A 17,152-nucleotide genomic window follows, 5' to 3' on the forward strand; every position below is an offset into this window, starting at 1 on the left:
TCCCAAGCCAGTATAAGGCAAACCAAACCCCCAAACTTGTTGGTGACTCTACTAGTCTGGGATGGATTTGAGTGAGTGACCTAGAAACAAAAAGCGCCGTATCTTAATACCAGTCTCCACCCCCACTACCTAGAGTCATCCAGTCACCTGTCTTGTCTAGATATCTAAAGCCCTCTAGGTTTTGGTGCTGCGGGTATCATCCCCTTGATCCTGGATTTCAGCGGGCAGCAGAGCATTGCTGTTTTGAATCTTGCAGCATTAGGAATAAGCAGCCAGCTTTGCTGCAGGGTTGTGTGTGTTTCTGCACCCCCCTCCACTCCCACCCCTTTCCTTACAAACGCTTTAAGATTCTTTATTCCCATCATCAGTTTTGATGCCTGTGGAGTGGCTTCCCTAACTGGAACCATGTGATTTTTCATGAGATCTGACTAGCTGTGGAGAAAGGCTGCCTGCATTTTCTCACCTGCATAGTGTGTTTTGATCCAGCAAAAGCCCTTGAGCTGGTGACAAAGGTCTGAATGTGGGCTGGAAAGTACAGTCCTGTCTCTTAGCAACTGGTTCCTACCTCTGAGCTCGCTGAGCTTGTGTGGGACAGAGAGCATCAGTCATGCTTCTGCTGTACCGGGAAAGCGCTGAGCAGGGGATGGAGGAGGCCTGCCTCAGCCACAGCCAGCACAGTGACAGAGGCTCGGGCATTTCTAACGCAAGCCGTTGTCTGCAAGACCTAATCAAAGCTCCAATTTAATTGCTTTCCTCCTGCCCCGTGTCTTCAAGGTAAACAGATAGCCTACTGGCTGGCCGCGGGAGGCTGTATGCCAGCTACCTGGAGAGAGGTTATTCTGCATTATTGATGCCTTTTTGGTCTTACTGGGGGAGGGGGACAGCCCATTTATTTCTAGAAAAATAAGATGTCATGGGGTCCTTCCCTGAACTTCCCTGCTTCTTCCTCGGGAATCCCCTCTCCCTTCCTTGGTTCTCAGAGACATCTGCATTGGTCATTCTCTGTTCTGCTATTTTACCCTCCCATCTCCTCCCCCAAACCAGAGGTGATTCCTCTTTAGCAAGTATCTCTCAGAGTCTTTTGCATCTCAAACCCTGTTTCTTAAACATTTTCATTAATCCCTTGCTTCATCCTAATTAACCTGCCAATTGGCCCCTCTGGAGTCTTCACTTCTCCTGCAAAGCTTCTGTTTGTACAAAGTATAACCTGTCAGCTGCCAATTTATTTTCCATGGGGAGGGCAGATTATTGTAATTGTCTATCTTCTCTTCCCCATTTGGATTGCCTTCTTCCTTCATATTCTACCTCCTGCTCTCAATAACAGCCATGTTTCAAAGACAAACCTCACAAAAAGCTAAAGAACAGCCAGTTTTATGTCTGCCATATTGCCCATGTGACTACCCTGTTGAGGCTCAGTCATTGCATGAATATAGTTCCACAGCACTGGACTGTGTCAGATCTTGGGGAAGGGGTCTTTATAGATGGATTACCAGGTTATAGCAATCATATTGTATAGCATGCTAGAGTTCTGTTTTCCCCAATCTTCTTTGCCTAGCATGTATATATTCATAGATTCCAGGGCCAGAAGGGACCATGGTGATTATCTGATCTAACCTCCTATATAACACAGGCCATACAATTTCCCCAAAATAATTCCTAGGGCAGATCTTTTAGAAAAACATCCAGTCTTGATTTAAAATTTTCCTGTCATGAAGAATCACCACAACCCTTGGTAAACTGTTCCAATGGTTAATTACTTTCACTGTTAAAAATTTAAACCTTCTTTCCAGCATGAATTTGTCTCGCTTCAGCTTCCAGCCACTGGATCGTGTTACAACTTTCTCTGTTAGCCTGAAGAGCCCATTATTAAATATTTGTTCTGCATGTAGGTAGTTATTGGCTTTAATAAGTCACACCTTAACTTTCTCTCTGTTAAGCTAAATAGACTCAAAAAGCTCAATTTATCACTGTAAGGCAGGTTTTCTAATCCTTTACTCATTCTTGGGGCTCTTCTCTGAACCCTCTCCAGTTTATCAACATCCTTGAATTGTGGGCACCAGAACCGGACACAAAAATACAGCAGTGGTTGTACCAGTGCCAAATACAGAGGTGATATAACCTCTCTACTCCTACTTGAGATTCTTCCCTGTTTATGCATTCAAGGATTGCATTAGCTGTTTTGGCCACAGCATCACAATGGTAGCTCATGCTCAGCTGGTTATCCACCCCAACCCCAAATGTTTTTCAGAGTAACTGCTTCCCAGGATAGAGTCCTCCCATCCTGTAAGTATGGCCTGCATTCTTTATTCCCAGATATCTATATTCAAATTTAACCATATTAAAATGCATATTATTTGGTTGTGACCAGTTTGTCAAGCAGTCAAGATTGCTCTGAATCAGTGACCTGTCCTCTTCATTATTTATCACTCCCCCAATTTTTGAGTCATCTGCAAACTTTACCAGTGAGGATTTTATGTTTTCTTCTAGGTCATTGATAAAAATGTTAAAAAGCTTAGGACCAAGAAACAATCCCCACAGGATCCCACTGGCCACACCTCTTCAGTGAACAATTGCATTTTGAGACCTATCCGTCCCTGAGTTTTTAATCCATTTAATGTGTGCCATGTTAATTTTATATCATTCTATTTTTTTAATCAAAATGTTGTGCAGTACCAAGTCAAATGCCTTCAAGAAGTCTAAGTATATTATGTCAACATAATTACCTTTATCTACCAAACTTGTAATCTCATAAAAAAAATATCAAGTTAGTTTGATAGGATCTATTTTCCATAAGCCTATGTTGATTTGCATTAATTACATAACCCTCCTTTAACTTGAAACACAAACTTGACCACATTGGTTAGGAATCTATCCCTGGAGAATGCCATCAACTTCTGCAGAATCTAAGCTTTCATTCACACACAATATGACTTTTAAGTTCATCTCTTATGTTTGTGAAGCCTTGCAGACATGAACCTAGTGTAACAATACATGTTTTCTGAGTCAGCAGAGAGAGAACTGCACTCCAGCCCCTGGAGCAAGGGCAGCCCAAGTCTAACACCCCCCACACCCCACAGACATCACCACCACCCCATCAGGGGAGTTCGTGTGGGGCCAGCATAGATTAATTTGGTGGGAGACTGGTGATTTCAGGCCTAAGCAGCTGGGGGTTGCTTGATCAGCAAGTAGATAACAAGGCTGATGAGAAGCTGTAAACCTTGTGATAGTAGGTGTTGGCTAAAGTTTTCACAGTCTGGTTAATGCAAGTTGATGAAGTCTGCCTTTTCCTAGAGGTACATCTTGCCATTCCCATGGAGACTCCAATAATGGCCCATGTATGTTGCATTACCGGGGAACTGTGGGCTGAGTTAAGGATGTTTTATAGTCTTAGTTCACAGTTTCTTGACCTTGGTCAGTGTGTATTAGCTTTAGTATGGGTGGTAACTTATTTTACATAGAGTTTTGCTTGTCCTTGTGCCTGAACTGTTGAACTGCTGTAGCGGTGTTACCCCTTCTCTGTAGTTTCACTTTGACATCAGGGTGCCATTACTGATGTGCAGTTGCTGTGAACACAGTGCTCTTTAGCTCCAGCTTTCTCCCTGAATACAACCAGACTAGCCCTCTGGCAGCAGCTTAGGCCATTCCAAAGCCCAGACGGACTGGCATTTGATTACCTCTGAAATAGTCTGCTCTATGATCTTACGCTCACCTCTCCTAACTCAGGACACCAGCTCTGGTGCAGGAGAGCCAGATGCCCAGTTGTTTCTAGCCCCAAATATATAAAAGCATGTTGATTTAGTGAGTGTGACACTTACCTCTCTGCTGTTAGGTGTGTCTTCAGCCTCAGTTTCCCTCCACCAATTCACAGTCTCCTCATGGAGAGGCGGCTTAGCCCTCCAGCCTTTCCAAAAATCCTCCCGCTCTGAAAGCAAACAGGAATCCAAACAAACAAGGCCTTTTGCTGCAGTGGTTTCTGCCCACCACCTCCAGGTAGCAGAACAGAAGTAAAGGGCAGCCTAGTCCCTCTACCTCTAGTTGCAGGCCCAGGGCCTTGTGGAGCCACACAACTATCTACTCCAGCCTCAGTATTCTGCTTCACCCCTCCCCCAGGCTACTTCCTATCCTGTTCATCTGCTTTCTCAGCTGCCTTTCAGCCAAGAACCCTAGCACAGACCTCAGTCCTGAACCCTGTAAAGCTCTCCCTACACTACTGTCCCTAAATCTCTCTCTCCAGCTTGGAGAAAAGGACTTGCCTTTAATTTCCTGTTTCCCCCTTCTCAGCAATCCTTGCTTTCAGCCTACAGACTGCAGCTCAGACTCAGGATCTGGGAGGAAAATAGGCCAAACTCAGAGCTAAGGCCTGAATTTCCCTTAAAGGAGTTGCTTGCCCTGTGACAGTTTAAAAACAGTGGATCTCTCCCAGTAGCTGGGATTTCACCCTTGTGCTCCCATAGAAGGAATGTATCTCTGCAACTTCGTATTCCAAATATTGTAGCCATCTCTTTCTCACAAATAAGTATTTACCTTAGAAAAAAGTAGTGTAAAACTCTACTTAGAGCAGCAATGTGGTCTAGTCAGCACTGAGAATGGGGCTGGGACCTAGGAACTCTTGACTGCTAATCCTGCAGCTCTGTCACTGAATCACTGTGTGGCTTTGAGAAAGTTGCCTGTTCTCTCTGCCTCAGTTTCCCCCGGGTATAAAATACTTGCCTTTCTCATCTGGCTGTGAGGATTAGTTGGTTAATACACCCAGTCTGTTCCCACTGAAATCAGTGGGGGCTAGCGATAAGTGCAGGATTGGGCTCAGTGTTTGTATAGTGGTTTGAAAATACAAAGTGATATACAAGTGCTTATTAGGTGCAGTAGGGGGGGAAATACGATGAAAATTTTAGCAACAAATTTTTTCTGTTTTCCAACCAGCTCTAGAGATGATCAGAAAATATTCTTAGAAAAAATATTTTCAGGGAAAAACGGGAAAAGAACAAAAATGTCGTGAACATTTTTTCACATTTTTGATGATCTCTGATTATTGCTGTATGGCTGATGCCAAATGATCTTCTTTCTCTCTCTCTCACCTTAATGTTGGCCCGTATGCCTCAAGCACACACTGTGTCCAATGCGCTGTAGACTAGAAGGAAGAGTGAAGTTCTAGGGAGCTAGAACTTCTCGCTCATAGCAGCATCAGTAGAGGGAGCCTGCTGTGATTTAGCATATCCCCTGCAAAAGCTGCTTTTATCCTACACCTAAATACCACAAGGAGTGAACTTCCTAAAGCTCCAGAAAAGTCTAAATATAGAAAGAAAAGGAGTACTTGTGGCATCTTAGAGACTAACAAATTTATTTGAGCATAAGCTTTCGTGAGCTACAGCTCACTTCATCGGATGCATTCCATTTTGAGCATAAGCTTTTGTACTCCTTTTCTTTGTGCGAATACAGACTAACAGGGCTACTACTCTGAAACCTAAATATAGAAGTCAATCAAGGACCAGCTTCCCATAAATGCACAAGTACCAGGAACAGTTTCTTTGTCAAAAGTTCCAAGAGTTCATATTGAAACGGTATCCCTTTCATTACTCTGAAACCTGTCATTATGAGAGGAGGGTGTGAAGAAGTAATAATTGTCAAGCGGGACTTGTTCACCCTTGCACTCTACATTTCAGCTAGTCACATACCTCCCCAGTGTCAGGATGCAAATAACAGATTCGGGGATCTGAGTTTGAAGTCAGGTGGAGCAGTTTGCATTCAAGGTGTAGAACACTGAGGGCACACCAGGCAGGCTTTGCGGAGTTAATTCTGCTGTCCAGATTTGACAGGACTGGATTCTGCACCATAAATTGCAGCTCCTTCTCTGGGTGGTAGCTTGGCTTGTAAATGTTTCTCAATAAATTCCCAATTCCAGGTGCTGACAGGCAGTTTTTCTCTACAAGACAGTGATTCAAAAATAAAATAAAATAAAACTTGTAAGGAATAATAATAAAAAAACCAACTAAGAGAGAAGCAAAACTTCCTGAGATTAAGTGTATAACATCATGCTTAATAACTCCAAAACAGGTGTTTGACAGAATCCCTTTACATGGGCCAGACAGAACCACTGGGAGTTTGCAGTAAGGAGTGACAGACTGTTGACTGGTAGACACAGAGCACCTCCACGTGTGGGATGGGGGAGGGTAAGGAGTATGGAAACAGCATTTCTCACTATGGGGTCAGGACTCAACTCAGGGAACTCAATTTCAGGTCAATTCAATAGCACTTAATTAGAAAGTTATACAAATGTAACCAAAAGACAGAAGGTCAGTGACATGTGACACACCACACTGGCAATACCCCACCCCACTATGAGACAGCAGGAACTCAAGCAGTTAGAATGACAGAGCTGGCCCCCTCCCAGTATGGGGCAAAGGGAGTGCTTAGAGCGAGAGGGACAGAGACAAGCCCTTTTGCAGTATGTGAGGAAGACACAGAGACAGGAGAGATGGAAACTAATGAACGTTGGCAGAGGGTCCGCTGTATGGACAGAAAATAAGAGTTCTGCCATTATCAGGCAGCGTTTCATTGGCAGGAAGTGGCTTTTTATTGACAGGAAGTTGAATTCAGCTGGTATCAGTCCTTAGTCTGAAGGCCAGGAGAGCATTTATCTTTAGTCAAACAGAGCAAACAGGGAAGCACCAAGTCCCGTCCCCCCCGCCACACACCAGGATAAGCCTCTTGTACATTTGGGCTAATGTTGTCCCTTCCCAAAATTTGCTACTTTTCCATGGAGAGCTGGGGGAGAGTTCACTTCCATGTCCTCAGAATGGAGCAGGCAGCTCTTCCTAACAGGCAGGGATTCTTCCTTCTGGCCTATGTGGGGTTCACAGCTTCAGGTCCCAGTACTGCTTTTGAGCCACATCAGAGAGGTGCCAAGTATCCTCAACCCATTGACTTTAAAGGGAGTTGAGAGTACGTGGTACCTTGCAGGACTGGGTCCTTTGCTTGCAACTCAGATTAACTGGAGTCAGGGGTGGAGTTGGGCTGGATGCACTTGCTGATGGATCGTTTGTGGTCCACAACACAAAGCCCACCACTCATAATTTGGTCTCTTTCAGAGATGCTCTGAGACTGGATTCATTCAGCATGGAGAAGGGAGTGTCCGGTTACTTCTGGAGGGGGTGGTAACTTGCACTGGGTCAGGGTAGAGGTCACTGGCATGGCAGCATAGAGGGGCTCAGATGGCAGCTGGCTGCATTAGACACATCACTTTGAGGAAAGACAACAAGCTTTACTTTTCAATGCTGCTCCTTCCTCTAAAGCAATGGTTCCCAAACGGGGGTTCGCAGAACATTACAGGGGCTTCTCCGGAAAAATTTCACTCATGGCAGCCAGAGGACCCTGGGCACTGGAGGCAGCAGGTGGGACCCGGTTGCAGGGCAGACAGGCCGAGCCCCAGGGAGAGCGGGGCTGGGCAGCTGGGGTTGGCAGCCCAAGCCCTGCCCCCCGTCAGCGGGGGAGCTGGCCGCCCAAACCCCAGCGCTCTGCGTGGGGCTGGGAGCCTGAGCCCCAGGGAGAGCGGGGCCAGGCAGTTGGGGCGGTCAATGGGGTCCAGCAGCAGGAGCCCCACAGAGTGCAGAGGAAATTTATACTTAAATCCCTGGAAATACTCATTTTTAGGAGCAGGTTCACGAGATTTCATAATTTAGTGAAAGGGGTTCGCGGGCTGTTAAAGTTTGGGAACCACTGCTCTAAAGTTTATGCTACACATATCTCTGATTACAGTGGTCATCACACAGCAGACCACTGATGGACCATCAATGGTTGCAGAGCCCTCCAGTGATGACCCAAGTCATAATGGGGATTAGTGTGTTGGAAGGGGACATAGGCACATGTGAGGATGTGGCCTGGTGAATGAAAAGAGTGGGTTTAATGGGCTATATTGATAGAAACACTGTAATAGGTGGGAGAGAGTGCTGGACAAGAGGATGAAGATTCCAACCATAATGAGGAGTAGACCTGAGGTTTAATGGTCAGCGAGAGGCAGCAGACGTCTGTTTGACAGAGGAGGATTCAGATCTGAATTGAGAGGCATGTGAGAGATATGACAGGCAGTGAGCTGGGTGGCACCAGGCCTTTGTAGGATGGAGTGGGGTGTTTGGAGCTATAATAAAGGAGGGATGATAGACAGGTGGGCAACAAACAGGAGAAGTCACATCCCTTGTAAGGAGTGAGTGGGTGGCACCAGGCTTGTGCATGATGGCGTGTGTGTCTAGGGAGGGGATAAAGACAGGTGGGATAAATGTACGGTTGCGGCAGGTGTGCATGGGATGGGAGGGATTTTGAATGTGTAATAGGAGCCGGACACGAGGCAGAGCAAACGCTGTGGCAGCCACTCATTCTCATCCCCCACCCAATGCGGAGGCACAGGGGCCAGGTCCCTCCCTGTCCCATGGAAAGGACCCCTGTGTCTTTAACACCCTCCTCCCTGCCCCCTCGCTGCCAGCCCCTAGTTGCTGAGCTTTCCCCCTGCACTGACAGCTGGTATCTAATTACTGTGTGAGAATGAAAAGTCAGGCTGTCCCAGCTCGAGGGAGCGCGGATTAACGTCTCCTGCAGAATACACTTCCTCTGCCGGGTTACCATGGTTACCCTCATTACCTGCCTGAGGAAGAGGCGCTGGTGGTTCCAACAGGGCTTTTAAACTCGGGCCTGGGGAGGCCAGGGGGTGAGAGGCCAGGGCTGGGGGGTGAAGGGAGGGTCCTTTCCTTTCTGTGCAACCTTAGTGCTGAGAGGAGTCCGGGTCATACCCTGCTGCACGCAGCCAACTGAGCAGATGTCACCGAAGCAGCCTCTGTATTCTGTCAACAGTCATTAACACTCGCGAGGGAAGGCGCCCAGCCTTGAGCTGGGCGGTTCAGGCACCAAGCCCTGGCAGCAGGCCACTCTGGCTGCCTGCAGAGGGAGGGCGGGGAGCGTGGTGTGGTTATTAGAGAGGAACAAGGGCCGGGGTGGGATGGAGCCTGACTCAGATGCTCTGCCGCTATTATGTAGATCCCGAAGCCAGGTTGCCAGCCCCACCCGGGGCGCAGGGTCCTCGGCAGCAGGGTTCTAGCACCGTGCCCCAAGCCTATGTGGGCAGTGATTCACCCCTCCCCCAGCCTGGGAACTGCTGCGCCAGGCAGGCTGCAGAGTTGGCTGCAGTTCGCATGGTGCACAGAGAAAATCCCTGCCCAGAGGGGCGAGGGCATGGGTCCCGTGAGGGGAAGAGGGAGAGGAGGCGTGGGGCTCATGAGTGGGGAGAGGAGCGGGACATGGCCCCCTGAGAGGTAGAGAGGGCACAGGCCTCATGAGCCGGGGGAGAAGGAGAGGAGCACAGGTCCTGAAAGACGGGAGAAGGAGCTCTAGCTCCATAAGGGTGAGAGAAGGAGAAAGGGCCCGGGGCTCAAGAAAGGGAAGAGAGGGCTTGGGTGCAAAGGCACAGGAGAAAAAGTACATGGTCCCCATGCGGGGAGAGCAGGAACAGACATGGGCCCAGTGAGTGAAGAGAGAGGGAGCGGAGGCATGGCCCCGTGAAGGGGAAAGGAGCATAGGTCTAGAAGAGAAGAGGGGGCACCGAAAGGGCTGCCACCGGTCCAGGTTCTCCAAGGATCAGTCCTTTTATGAGGTAGCTGTCCTGGGAAATCTTTAAGAGTGCTCAGTGCATGCTGCCAGCTGGCCAGTTTTATGGGCTCAGGATCATCCCGGATGTCCCATTTTTTTGTACCTCAGCGGTGGCAACCCTAAGCCCTGGTCCCCGGAGTGGGAGAGAGTGGGAGAAAGGGCATGGGCCTCAGGAGGGGCAGGAGAGGGCTTGGGTGCAAATGTACAGGCCCTGTGAAGAGCGAGAAGGGGCCTGGGCCTGGTGAGAGGGTTGAGAAGGGGAAGGGCACAGCCCTGTGAAGGGAAGGGGGCACTGGCCCTATGAAGGGGAGAGGGAGGGAGAAAGGGTGGGCCTCAGGAGGGGAGAGGGAAGCTTGGGGGCAAAGGCATGGGCCCTGCGAGAAGGACAGGGAGAAAGAGCACACAGGTCCCATGAGGGGGAAGATGGGCCCTGGGCCCTAAGTGGGGGGAGAGAAGATATGGGTGCAATGGCAGGGGCCTTGTGTGGAGAATGTGTTAGAAGAGAGCACGGGCCCCATGAATGGGAGAGAGGATAAGGATGCAAGATCACAGACCCTGTGTGAGGGAAGATAAGGGTTGCCAACTTTCATGATTTTATTTCGAGTTTTGCAATATTTGGTGTTTTCTAAAGTTTCACACGATTGCATCATTCCTGACGTAAAACTTATGAATTTCCCCTTATTCAAAATGGCTGCCACTTCCTGTTACTTTCAAGGAGTAGGGTTGCCAACCCTCCAGGATTAGCCTGGAGTCTCCAGGAATTAAAGATTATGTCATGGAAAAAACATCCAGGAATATGTCCAACCAAAACTGGGAACCCTGTCAAGGGGGCTGAAGCCAAACTGCCCTCATGGTCCCCACCTTCCTCATGATTTTTAAGTCAGTGTCATGCTATTGTGGGGGCCTGGCTCATGGTTTTGAACACTTGTGGCGAGCAGTAATGGGGGGTGAAGGGAAGAGAGGAAGTGGCTGCAGGCCCTGTCAGGGGTGGTTTATTGAGGTGTTTGTAGGGCACACCTCCCCTTGAACCTGGTAAGAACCTTGTATGTCATGTCTGTTTGTGCTTTTCACATTGTGCAGTTTCTTTGTCCCGTTGCTGTAATTATCCCCATTTTGACCCTGCACTGAGGATTGCTGGTCTGCACACAGCCTCAGTTTTTAAGTATATTAGGAACAAAACGGTATTGGTGCATTACTAGATGGAAAGGGTAGAATTATCAATAATAATAATACAGAAAAGGCAGAAGTGTTCAATACATATTTCTGTTCTGATCTGGGGAGAAAACAAATGTCATAATATCATATAACAACATTCTTTCCAGCTACTGAAAGTTAAGACGTTTTAAAATCAGCAGGTCCACAACGTGCATCCAAGAGTTTTAAAAGAGCTGGCTGAGGAGCTCACTGGACCATTAGAGTCATAGAATGTTGGTTTTCAGTAAGTCTTGGAACACTGGGGAAGTTTCAGGAGACTATAAGAAAGATGATGTTGTGCCAATATTTACAAAGGATAAACAAGATGACCTGGGGAATTATAGGCTTGTTAGCCTGCCATCAATCCTGGGCAAGATAATGGAGTGACTGATACAGAACTCAATTAATTATATTACCCTGCTTTTATTTTTTATTAATGCCAGTCAACTTGGGTTTATGGAAAATAGATCCTGTCAAACTAACTTGATATTTTTTTGATGAGATTACAAGTTTGGTTGACAAAGGTAATAATGTTGATATAATATACATGTCAAACTTTTGTAAAGCATTTGACTTGGTACCACATGACATTTTGATGAAAAAACTAGAGTGATACAAAATTACAATGGCACACATTAAATAGATTAAAAGGTGGCTAAGGGACAGGTCTCAAAATCAAAATTGGGGGGTGCCTGAATAATGCAGAGGACAGGTGCTGATACTAAAATCCAGATGGCTTGGTAAGCTGGACGCAAGCAAACCATATGCATTTTAATATGGCTAAATGTAAATGTACACATCTAGGAACAAAGAATGATGGGACTCTATCCTGGGAAGCAGTGACTCTGAAAAAGATTTGGGGGTCGTGGTGGATAATCAGCTGAACACGAGCTCCCTGTGCATCCCTGTGGCCAAAATGGCTAATGTGAGCTTTGGAGGCATAAACAAGGGAATCTCTAGTAGAAATAGAGATATTTTACCTCTGTATTTGGCACTGGTATGACCACTGCTGAAATCCTGTGTGCGGTTTTGGTGTCCATAACACAAGAAGAATGTTGATCAATTGGAGAGGGTTCAGAAAAGAGCCACAAAAATGATCAAAGGATTAGAAAACTTGCCTTTATAGTGATAGAGTCAAGGAGCTCAATCTATTTAGTTTAACAAAGAGAAGGTTAAGGGATAACTGATTACAGCCTATGAGTACCTACCTGGGGAACAAATATTTAATAATGGGCTCTTCAGTCTAACAGAGAGAATTATAACACTATCCAATGGCTGGAAGTTGAAGCTAGACAAATTCAGACTGAAAATAAGGACAGTATACATTTTTAACAGAGTAAATAACCATTGGGACAACTTACTAAGAGTTGAAAGGATTCTCCATCTCTGACAATTTTTAGATCAAGATTGGATGTTTTTCTAAAAGATCTGGCTCTAGGTATTATTTTGAGGAAGTGTTATGGCCTGTGTTTTACAGGAGGTCAGACTAGATCAGGGATAATCTATTTTTTTGTCAAGGTCCAAATTTCTTGGTCAAGCAATAGTCCAGGTCCAGACTCCAGAGAAAATAATAATTAAAGAAATAATGATAATAAGTAAATAAAAAGATTTCAGGGTCCTTTCAAAAGATTCTGGCTGTCTGGATTTAGCCTGCGGTCCGCCTATTGACTGCCCCTGGACTAGATGATCACTATGGTCCATTCAGGTCCTGGAATCTACAAATCCATATTGAATATAACCTTTATTAGAAGGCCATCTCCATTGAACAAGTGATTTTTGACAGTCCCTTGAGTGGCTGCTTAAGAACAGGGCTCATTTTTTGAATATAGTAAATGTGTACACAAGATAAAAAATAGATGTGCAACTCTATGCATAATTTGCATGTGTAATTACTGTGACTGCACATGCAAAACGGGTATCCAAAAGAGGAGCTGTGGGTCATTTACGTGCACAAGTGCCCAACTTGCATGTGCATTGACAATCTTTTCATATGCAAATTGGGCTTACATGCTTAACCTTTTGGAAATCAGGCCCATAATACCACCTAAGTGCATGTGTATATATACACACACATATATACAATAATTCTATTTTCTTAAGCAGCAGGCTGAATGTTCTCTCCAGGAGCCTGACTCCTAGAATAAACTAGCCTTACTTTTACACTAGACTAGATATCCCTACCATCTCCCATCAATGCGCCTGGCTCTGGTTCTGTTTGATGGAGCGACATTAGCAGCTGCTGGGTACTGAAGGATGCTGCTTCTTTTCTTGGCAAACCTTGCCACTGTGAGTTGACACCATTCGTGCCAGCCAGATAAGAGGTACAGTGCTCACCACGTTTTCCACCCTCACCAGTCTCTCGCCATTGCCATGTGGCAGGATTACAGCCTCATGTTCTTCAGCACATCCTAACACACAAAGAGCCGTGATGGTCCTGCTAGTGCTCAGCTGCTGTGTGTGTGAGAGTGATCTTGGAAAGGTCAGCGCAGGGTAGGAAGGTGATTCAGTTTTGTTCTTCAGGGACCTCATCCTGGCATCACAGTAAAAGCTGGCCCTGCTAATTGGTCTGAGTCTGGGGGGGTTGCATCTGTTTAGTATCCCCCGGCCCCAGAAGGGTGGGTATCATGTGCAAATCCAAAGAGCTTCTTCTGCCTATTCCCAGCCTAGTGAGATTGCTCTAAATTATGAAAATGGAAATTTTCAGTTGTTTAAAATTCCACTCCGGACTCTTCCCTTGTTTTTGTTCTTGGTCCATTTTCACTGGAAGCTTTAGTAGCACAACAGCAGCAGCAGCCGCCACTGCCCTGGCTCCGATAGGAACCTCCCTGGAGCGCTGTTTAATTTATCCCCCCATATCCTATGTGCTCAAGGCAGCTCAGGGTTGGAACATTGTGCCTGTCCCCCCCTCCAACCACATTAGCCCGAGGCCCATCTCATCACCCCTCACTGATACTAACTCAACGTGCCTGTGCTGTTGTAGGGGGCAGATGGACTGTCGGAGCCTGAGGGCATCTCTCTGAAACGCGTTGCTGTGGTGGAAGATTTCTTTGACATCATCTACTCGATGCATGTGGAGAGCTCAGCAGAGCCAGGCAAAGCACCCAAACATGCTGGGCAGAAGAAAACCTATCGAGCGGTGAGACTTCCTCCGGCATTTCTCAGACAGCTGGGGGCACGGACGCAAAGGGGAAAGGCCTCCTGCGTGCGAATGAGGAATGGGTCTGATGTGGGGGAGAGTGGGCACAAGGGAAAGGGCTGTGTGTGCGCACTCGTGTGTGGTGTGAAAGAATGGTATAACGGCACAGCAGCTGTGTTGAGGACACAGGAAAGGTGTGGGGGGTAGAGGCACAAGCATACAGTGGCAGGGAAGGGCACAGCTAAACAACACACAAACGCAACTCCACACATAATCAGAAAGGCTTTGACCCTTACTGACCTTGGAGCACTACTCAGGTGAGAGGGGATGTTTATCCACCCCTGCGTCTCCTGCTCTGTGCCATCTGCCTCTCTTCCCCCCTCAGTTGCAGAGAAGCATCGCTGAAGAAAAGGGTATAGCTAGATCTTGGGAGTTTGCTGTTTTTCTCCCAGCTCTGATTTGCTGAGTGGCCTTGGGTAAACCATGTTAACTCTGTCTCAGTTTCCTCATCTGCAAAACTGAGGCAGTGACAGTCACCTACAAGTGGGACATTTCGTAAAGTGCTGCCTAGAGAACAGAGCGCCACGTTTCTGTCTATGCAGCCTGAAGGCTTAGACCAGGAATGAATTTGTCCAGAAGTGTGTTTAGCAAACGTTAATATTTCTCCTTCCTCTCCATATTCTTTTAACACAAGTATGTGTGTCCTGTTTCTTTTACATGGAGCATGGAATTCACTCTCCAAGTTCCTGCTGGTGTGTTGAATCCTGGAGGCCTGAGGACCTGGCCACTTGGAAAATTCCTTCTTTGTTAGGACTGGCCATGCAGCAGCAGCTTGTTCTCTGCTGTATGCACCCTTCAGGCTCATGCTTGAGACTCCACTAGGCTGTACATGCTGCCCTGGTCCCTGCAATGAGCTTGCCTTCTGCTTGGGATCATGCAGGGCTCTGCATGCTACTTGAGTCCCCACAGGGATACAGGCTGCTGAGTATGCTCTTGTCCCCTGCTCCAGACTGCAGGCTCCACAGGGCTCTGCACACCCCTTGAGTGCCTATGGTGGAGCCCAGTCCCTCTACAGGACCTGTGTGCTGCTGGAGCCCCTACTGAGGAGCAGAGAGCTCTGTGTACATCTCATGTCCCCATTGCTTGTGTCCCTGCAGTAGAGCAGGGCCTGCAGTGTGATTGTATGCAGTGATGCTCTCTGGCTGGAGACAGATGACCTCTCTGTCATTAAGGAGGGCAGCTCCACCAGCATGATTGTAATTCAGAAACTTTCTGCTCATTTCCACAGCAGACCGCTCTGACCCTCCCCTAATTCCTTCAATTCAGCTCTCTGGAGTACTAATCTGTGCACTGCACAGCCTCAGGGGACCAGGCTGAATACGTCTGTTTTCCCAGGCCTGCTAACAGCAGTCAGATAGCTCCATGCTCCACCCCTCAGATTCCCTCCTGAGCTGAGATCATCACATTAACAGTGTGTATCCCCTTCTGACCTGGCAGGACTCGACTGTCTGTCCTCTCTTGTACCCCCTCACGCTGCCCTAGAATTCATTTGCTGCCAGGTTTGGAATGTGAAATACTTTATATTAAATATAGCTTCAGATCCTGGTGGCTTGATGCACAAAGGGGTTCTGTCTGGATGGGCAACTCCAGAAGACTCAGTGTGTCCCCTGCTATTTCTCTCTCTCCACCATCTCTAATCAGAGAGAGTCACTGGAGAGTTTGCCCTTGTCCGTGACCTCCAGAGAGAGGCAATCAGAAAGGGAATTTGGATGGGAGATAACTCATCAAGAAAGCTGTCTGCTCTGCAGAGCATCAAATCAGCTGAGAAATAACAATTGTATCACTAAAATTAGCTGAAATTTGCAGCAGACACCATGAGAGGTGGGAACTGGTCATAGTCCTACAGGCATGGCTAAGGGGCAGTTCACAGATACTCATGTTTTCCAGCAGCATTCTTCATATGCCTGAATTTTAGTCCTTTTGTGGAGAGTTCCTGATGACTGAATGTCTAACAGACTCCTTGAAAACCAAAGACACTTATTCAGCCATAAAAGATATGGTGAGATTGGTCTTTGTCTAGAGAGACTGAAGGCAAATCCCATGCGATCCAGGCTCTGTGTCCCCAGTTTGAAGCTTTGGGACAAGATCCCTGTCTGAACTTTCCATCCATCTGCTATTAGCATGCGTCCAAAACTGGGGTTATGCTGCCACTTAGTGGAGATAAATGTCTCTCTTCCCCATGATAACTTTAGCTTGCAGAAATCCAAAATATCAACCAAAATACTGCCCCCTTTGCTCTAAGAGACTTTTTTCTCTTTTTCAACATGTTCACACTTCACCCCTCTCACCTTACCTAAGGGATTTTTGGATTTTTAAGGTATTTGCAGTGTTGTTGGAGCCGTGTTGGTCCCAGAATATTATCTTTTATTGAACCAACTTCTGTTGGTGGAAGAGACACACTTTCGAGCTTACACAGAGCTCTTCAGGTCGGACCTTGTCTTTCACCAACAGAAGTTGGTCCAGTAAAAGAGATCACCTCATCTATCTTGTCTCTATGGCTTTTTAAGTGTTTTCCATTTTCCTTAGCAAAACAAAATAGAAGGAGCGTTTCCATTGATTAGAGCATGAGACCAGGAGCCAGGACTTCCTGGGTTCTCTTCCGGACTCCTCTACTCCCTTGCTAGGATACATCATTTGGACCAAACAGTGAAGGTCATTAATCCTTTGAACAAAGTCCCCAGGGAGGTGGTGGATTCTCCATCTCTTGCTACCTTCACATCAAGATTGGATGCCTTTATGGAAAAGATGCTCTAGTCAAACAGAAGTTATTGGGCTCAATACAGGGGTAACTTGGTGAAACTCTTTGGCCTGTGTTATCCAGAAGGTCAGACTAGATAATCTAATGGTTTCTTCTGGCCTTAAAAATCTATCAAAAGGTTCAAATATAGATTTTCAGAGGTGCTGAGCCACCTGCTGCAGCTCAGAGTAGTGGGTGCCCAGCTTCACAATCAGGCTGCATATTTGGGTGCCTAAATATGGATATAGGTGCTTAACTTTAGGCACCAAAGTTTGACCTTAGCTTTTCTGTACCCTTGTTTCCTTATCTGTAAAACAGGGGTAACTCATACCTACCTCAGAGGTATTGAGAAATTTAATTCATTAATATTTGTAAGTGTCTTCTGTTTCCTCAAT

At 46.8% G+C, this 17,152-nt stretch overlaps 1 protein-coding gene across 1 annotated transcript in view; it reads left to right on the top strand.

Annotated features, from left to right (window-relative positions):
- The window catches only part of NOL4L (nucleolar protein 4 like), a 103,152-nt gene that overhangs the window by 8,235 nt on the left and 77,765 nt on the right, over nucleotides 1-17,152 (top strand). The window contains 1 exon segment of the mRNA XM_077832103.1: nucleotides 13,805-13,960. Within this exon segment, the coding sequence (XP_077688229.1) occupies nucleotides 13,805-13,960 (156 nt within the window).

The sequence above is a fragment of the Eretmochelys imbricata genome, chromosome 13 (assembly GCF_965152235.1).
Source record: "Eretmochelys imbricata isolate rEreImb1 chromosome 13, rEreImb1.hap1, whole genome shotgun sequence".
In the NCBI taxonomy this organism is placed as follows: domain Eukaryota; kingdom Metazoa; phylum Chordata; order Testudines; family Cheloniidae; genus Eretmochelys; species Eretmochelys imbricata.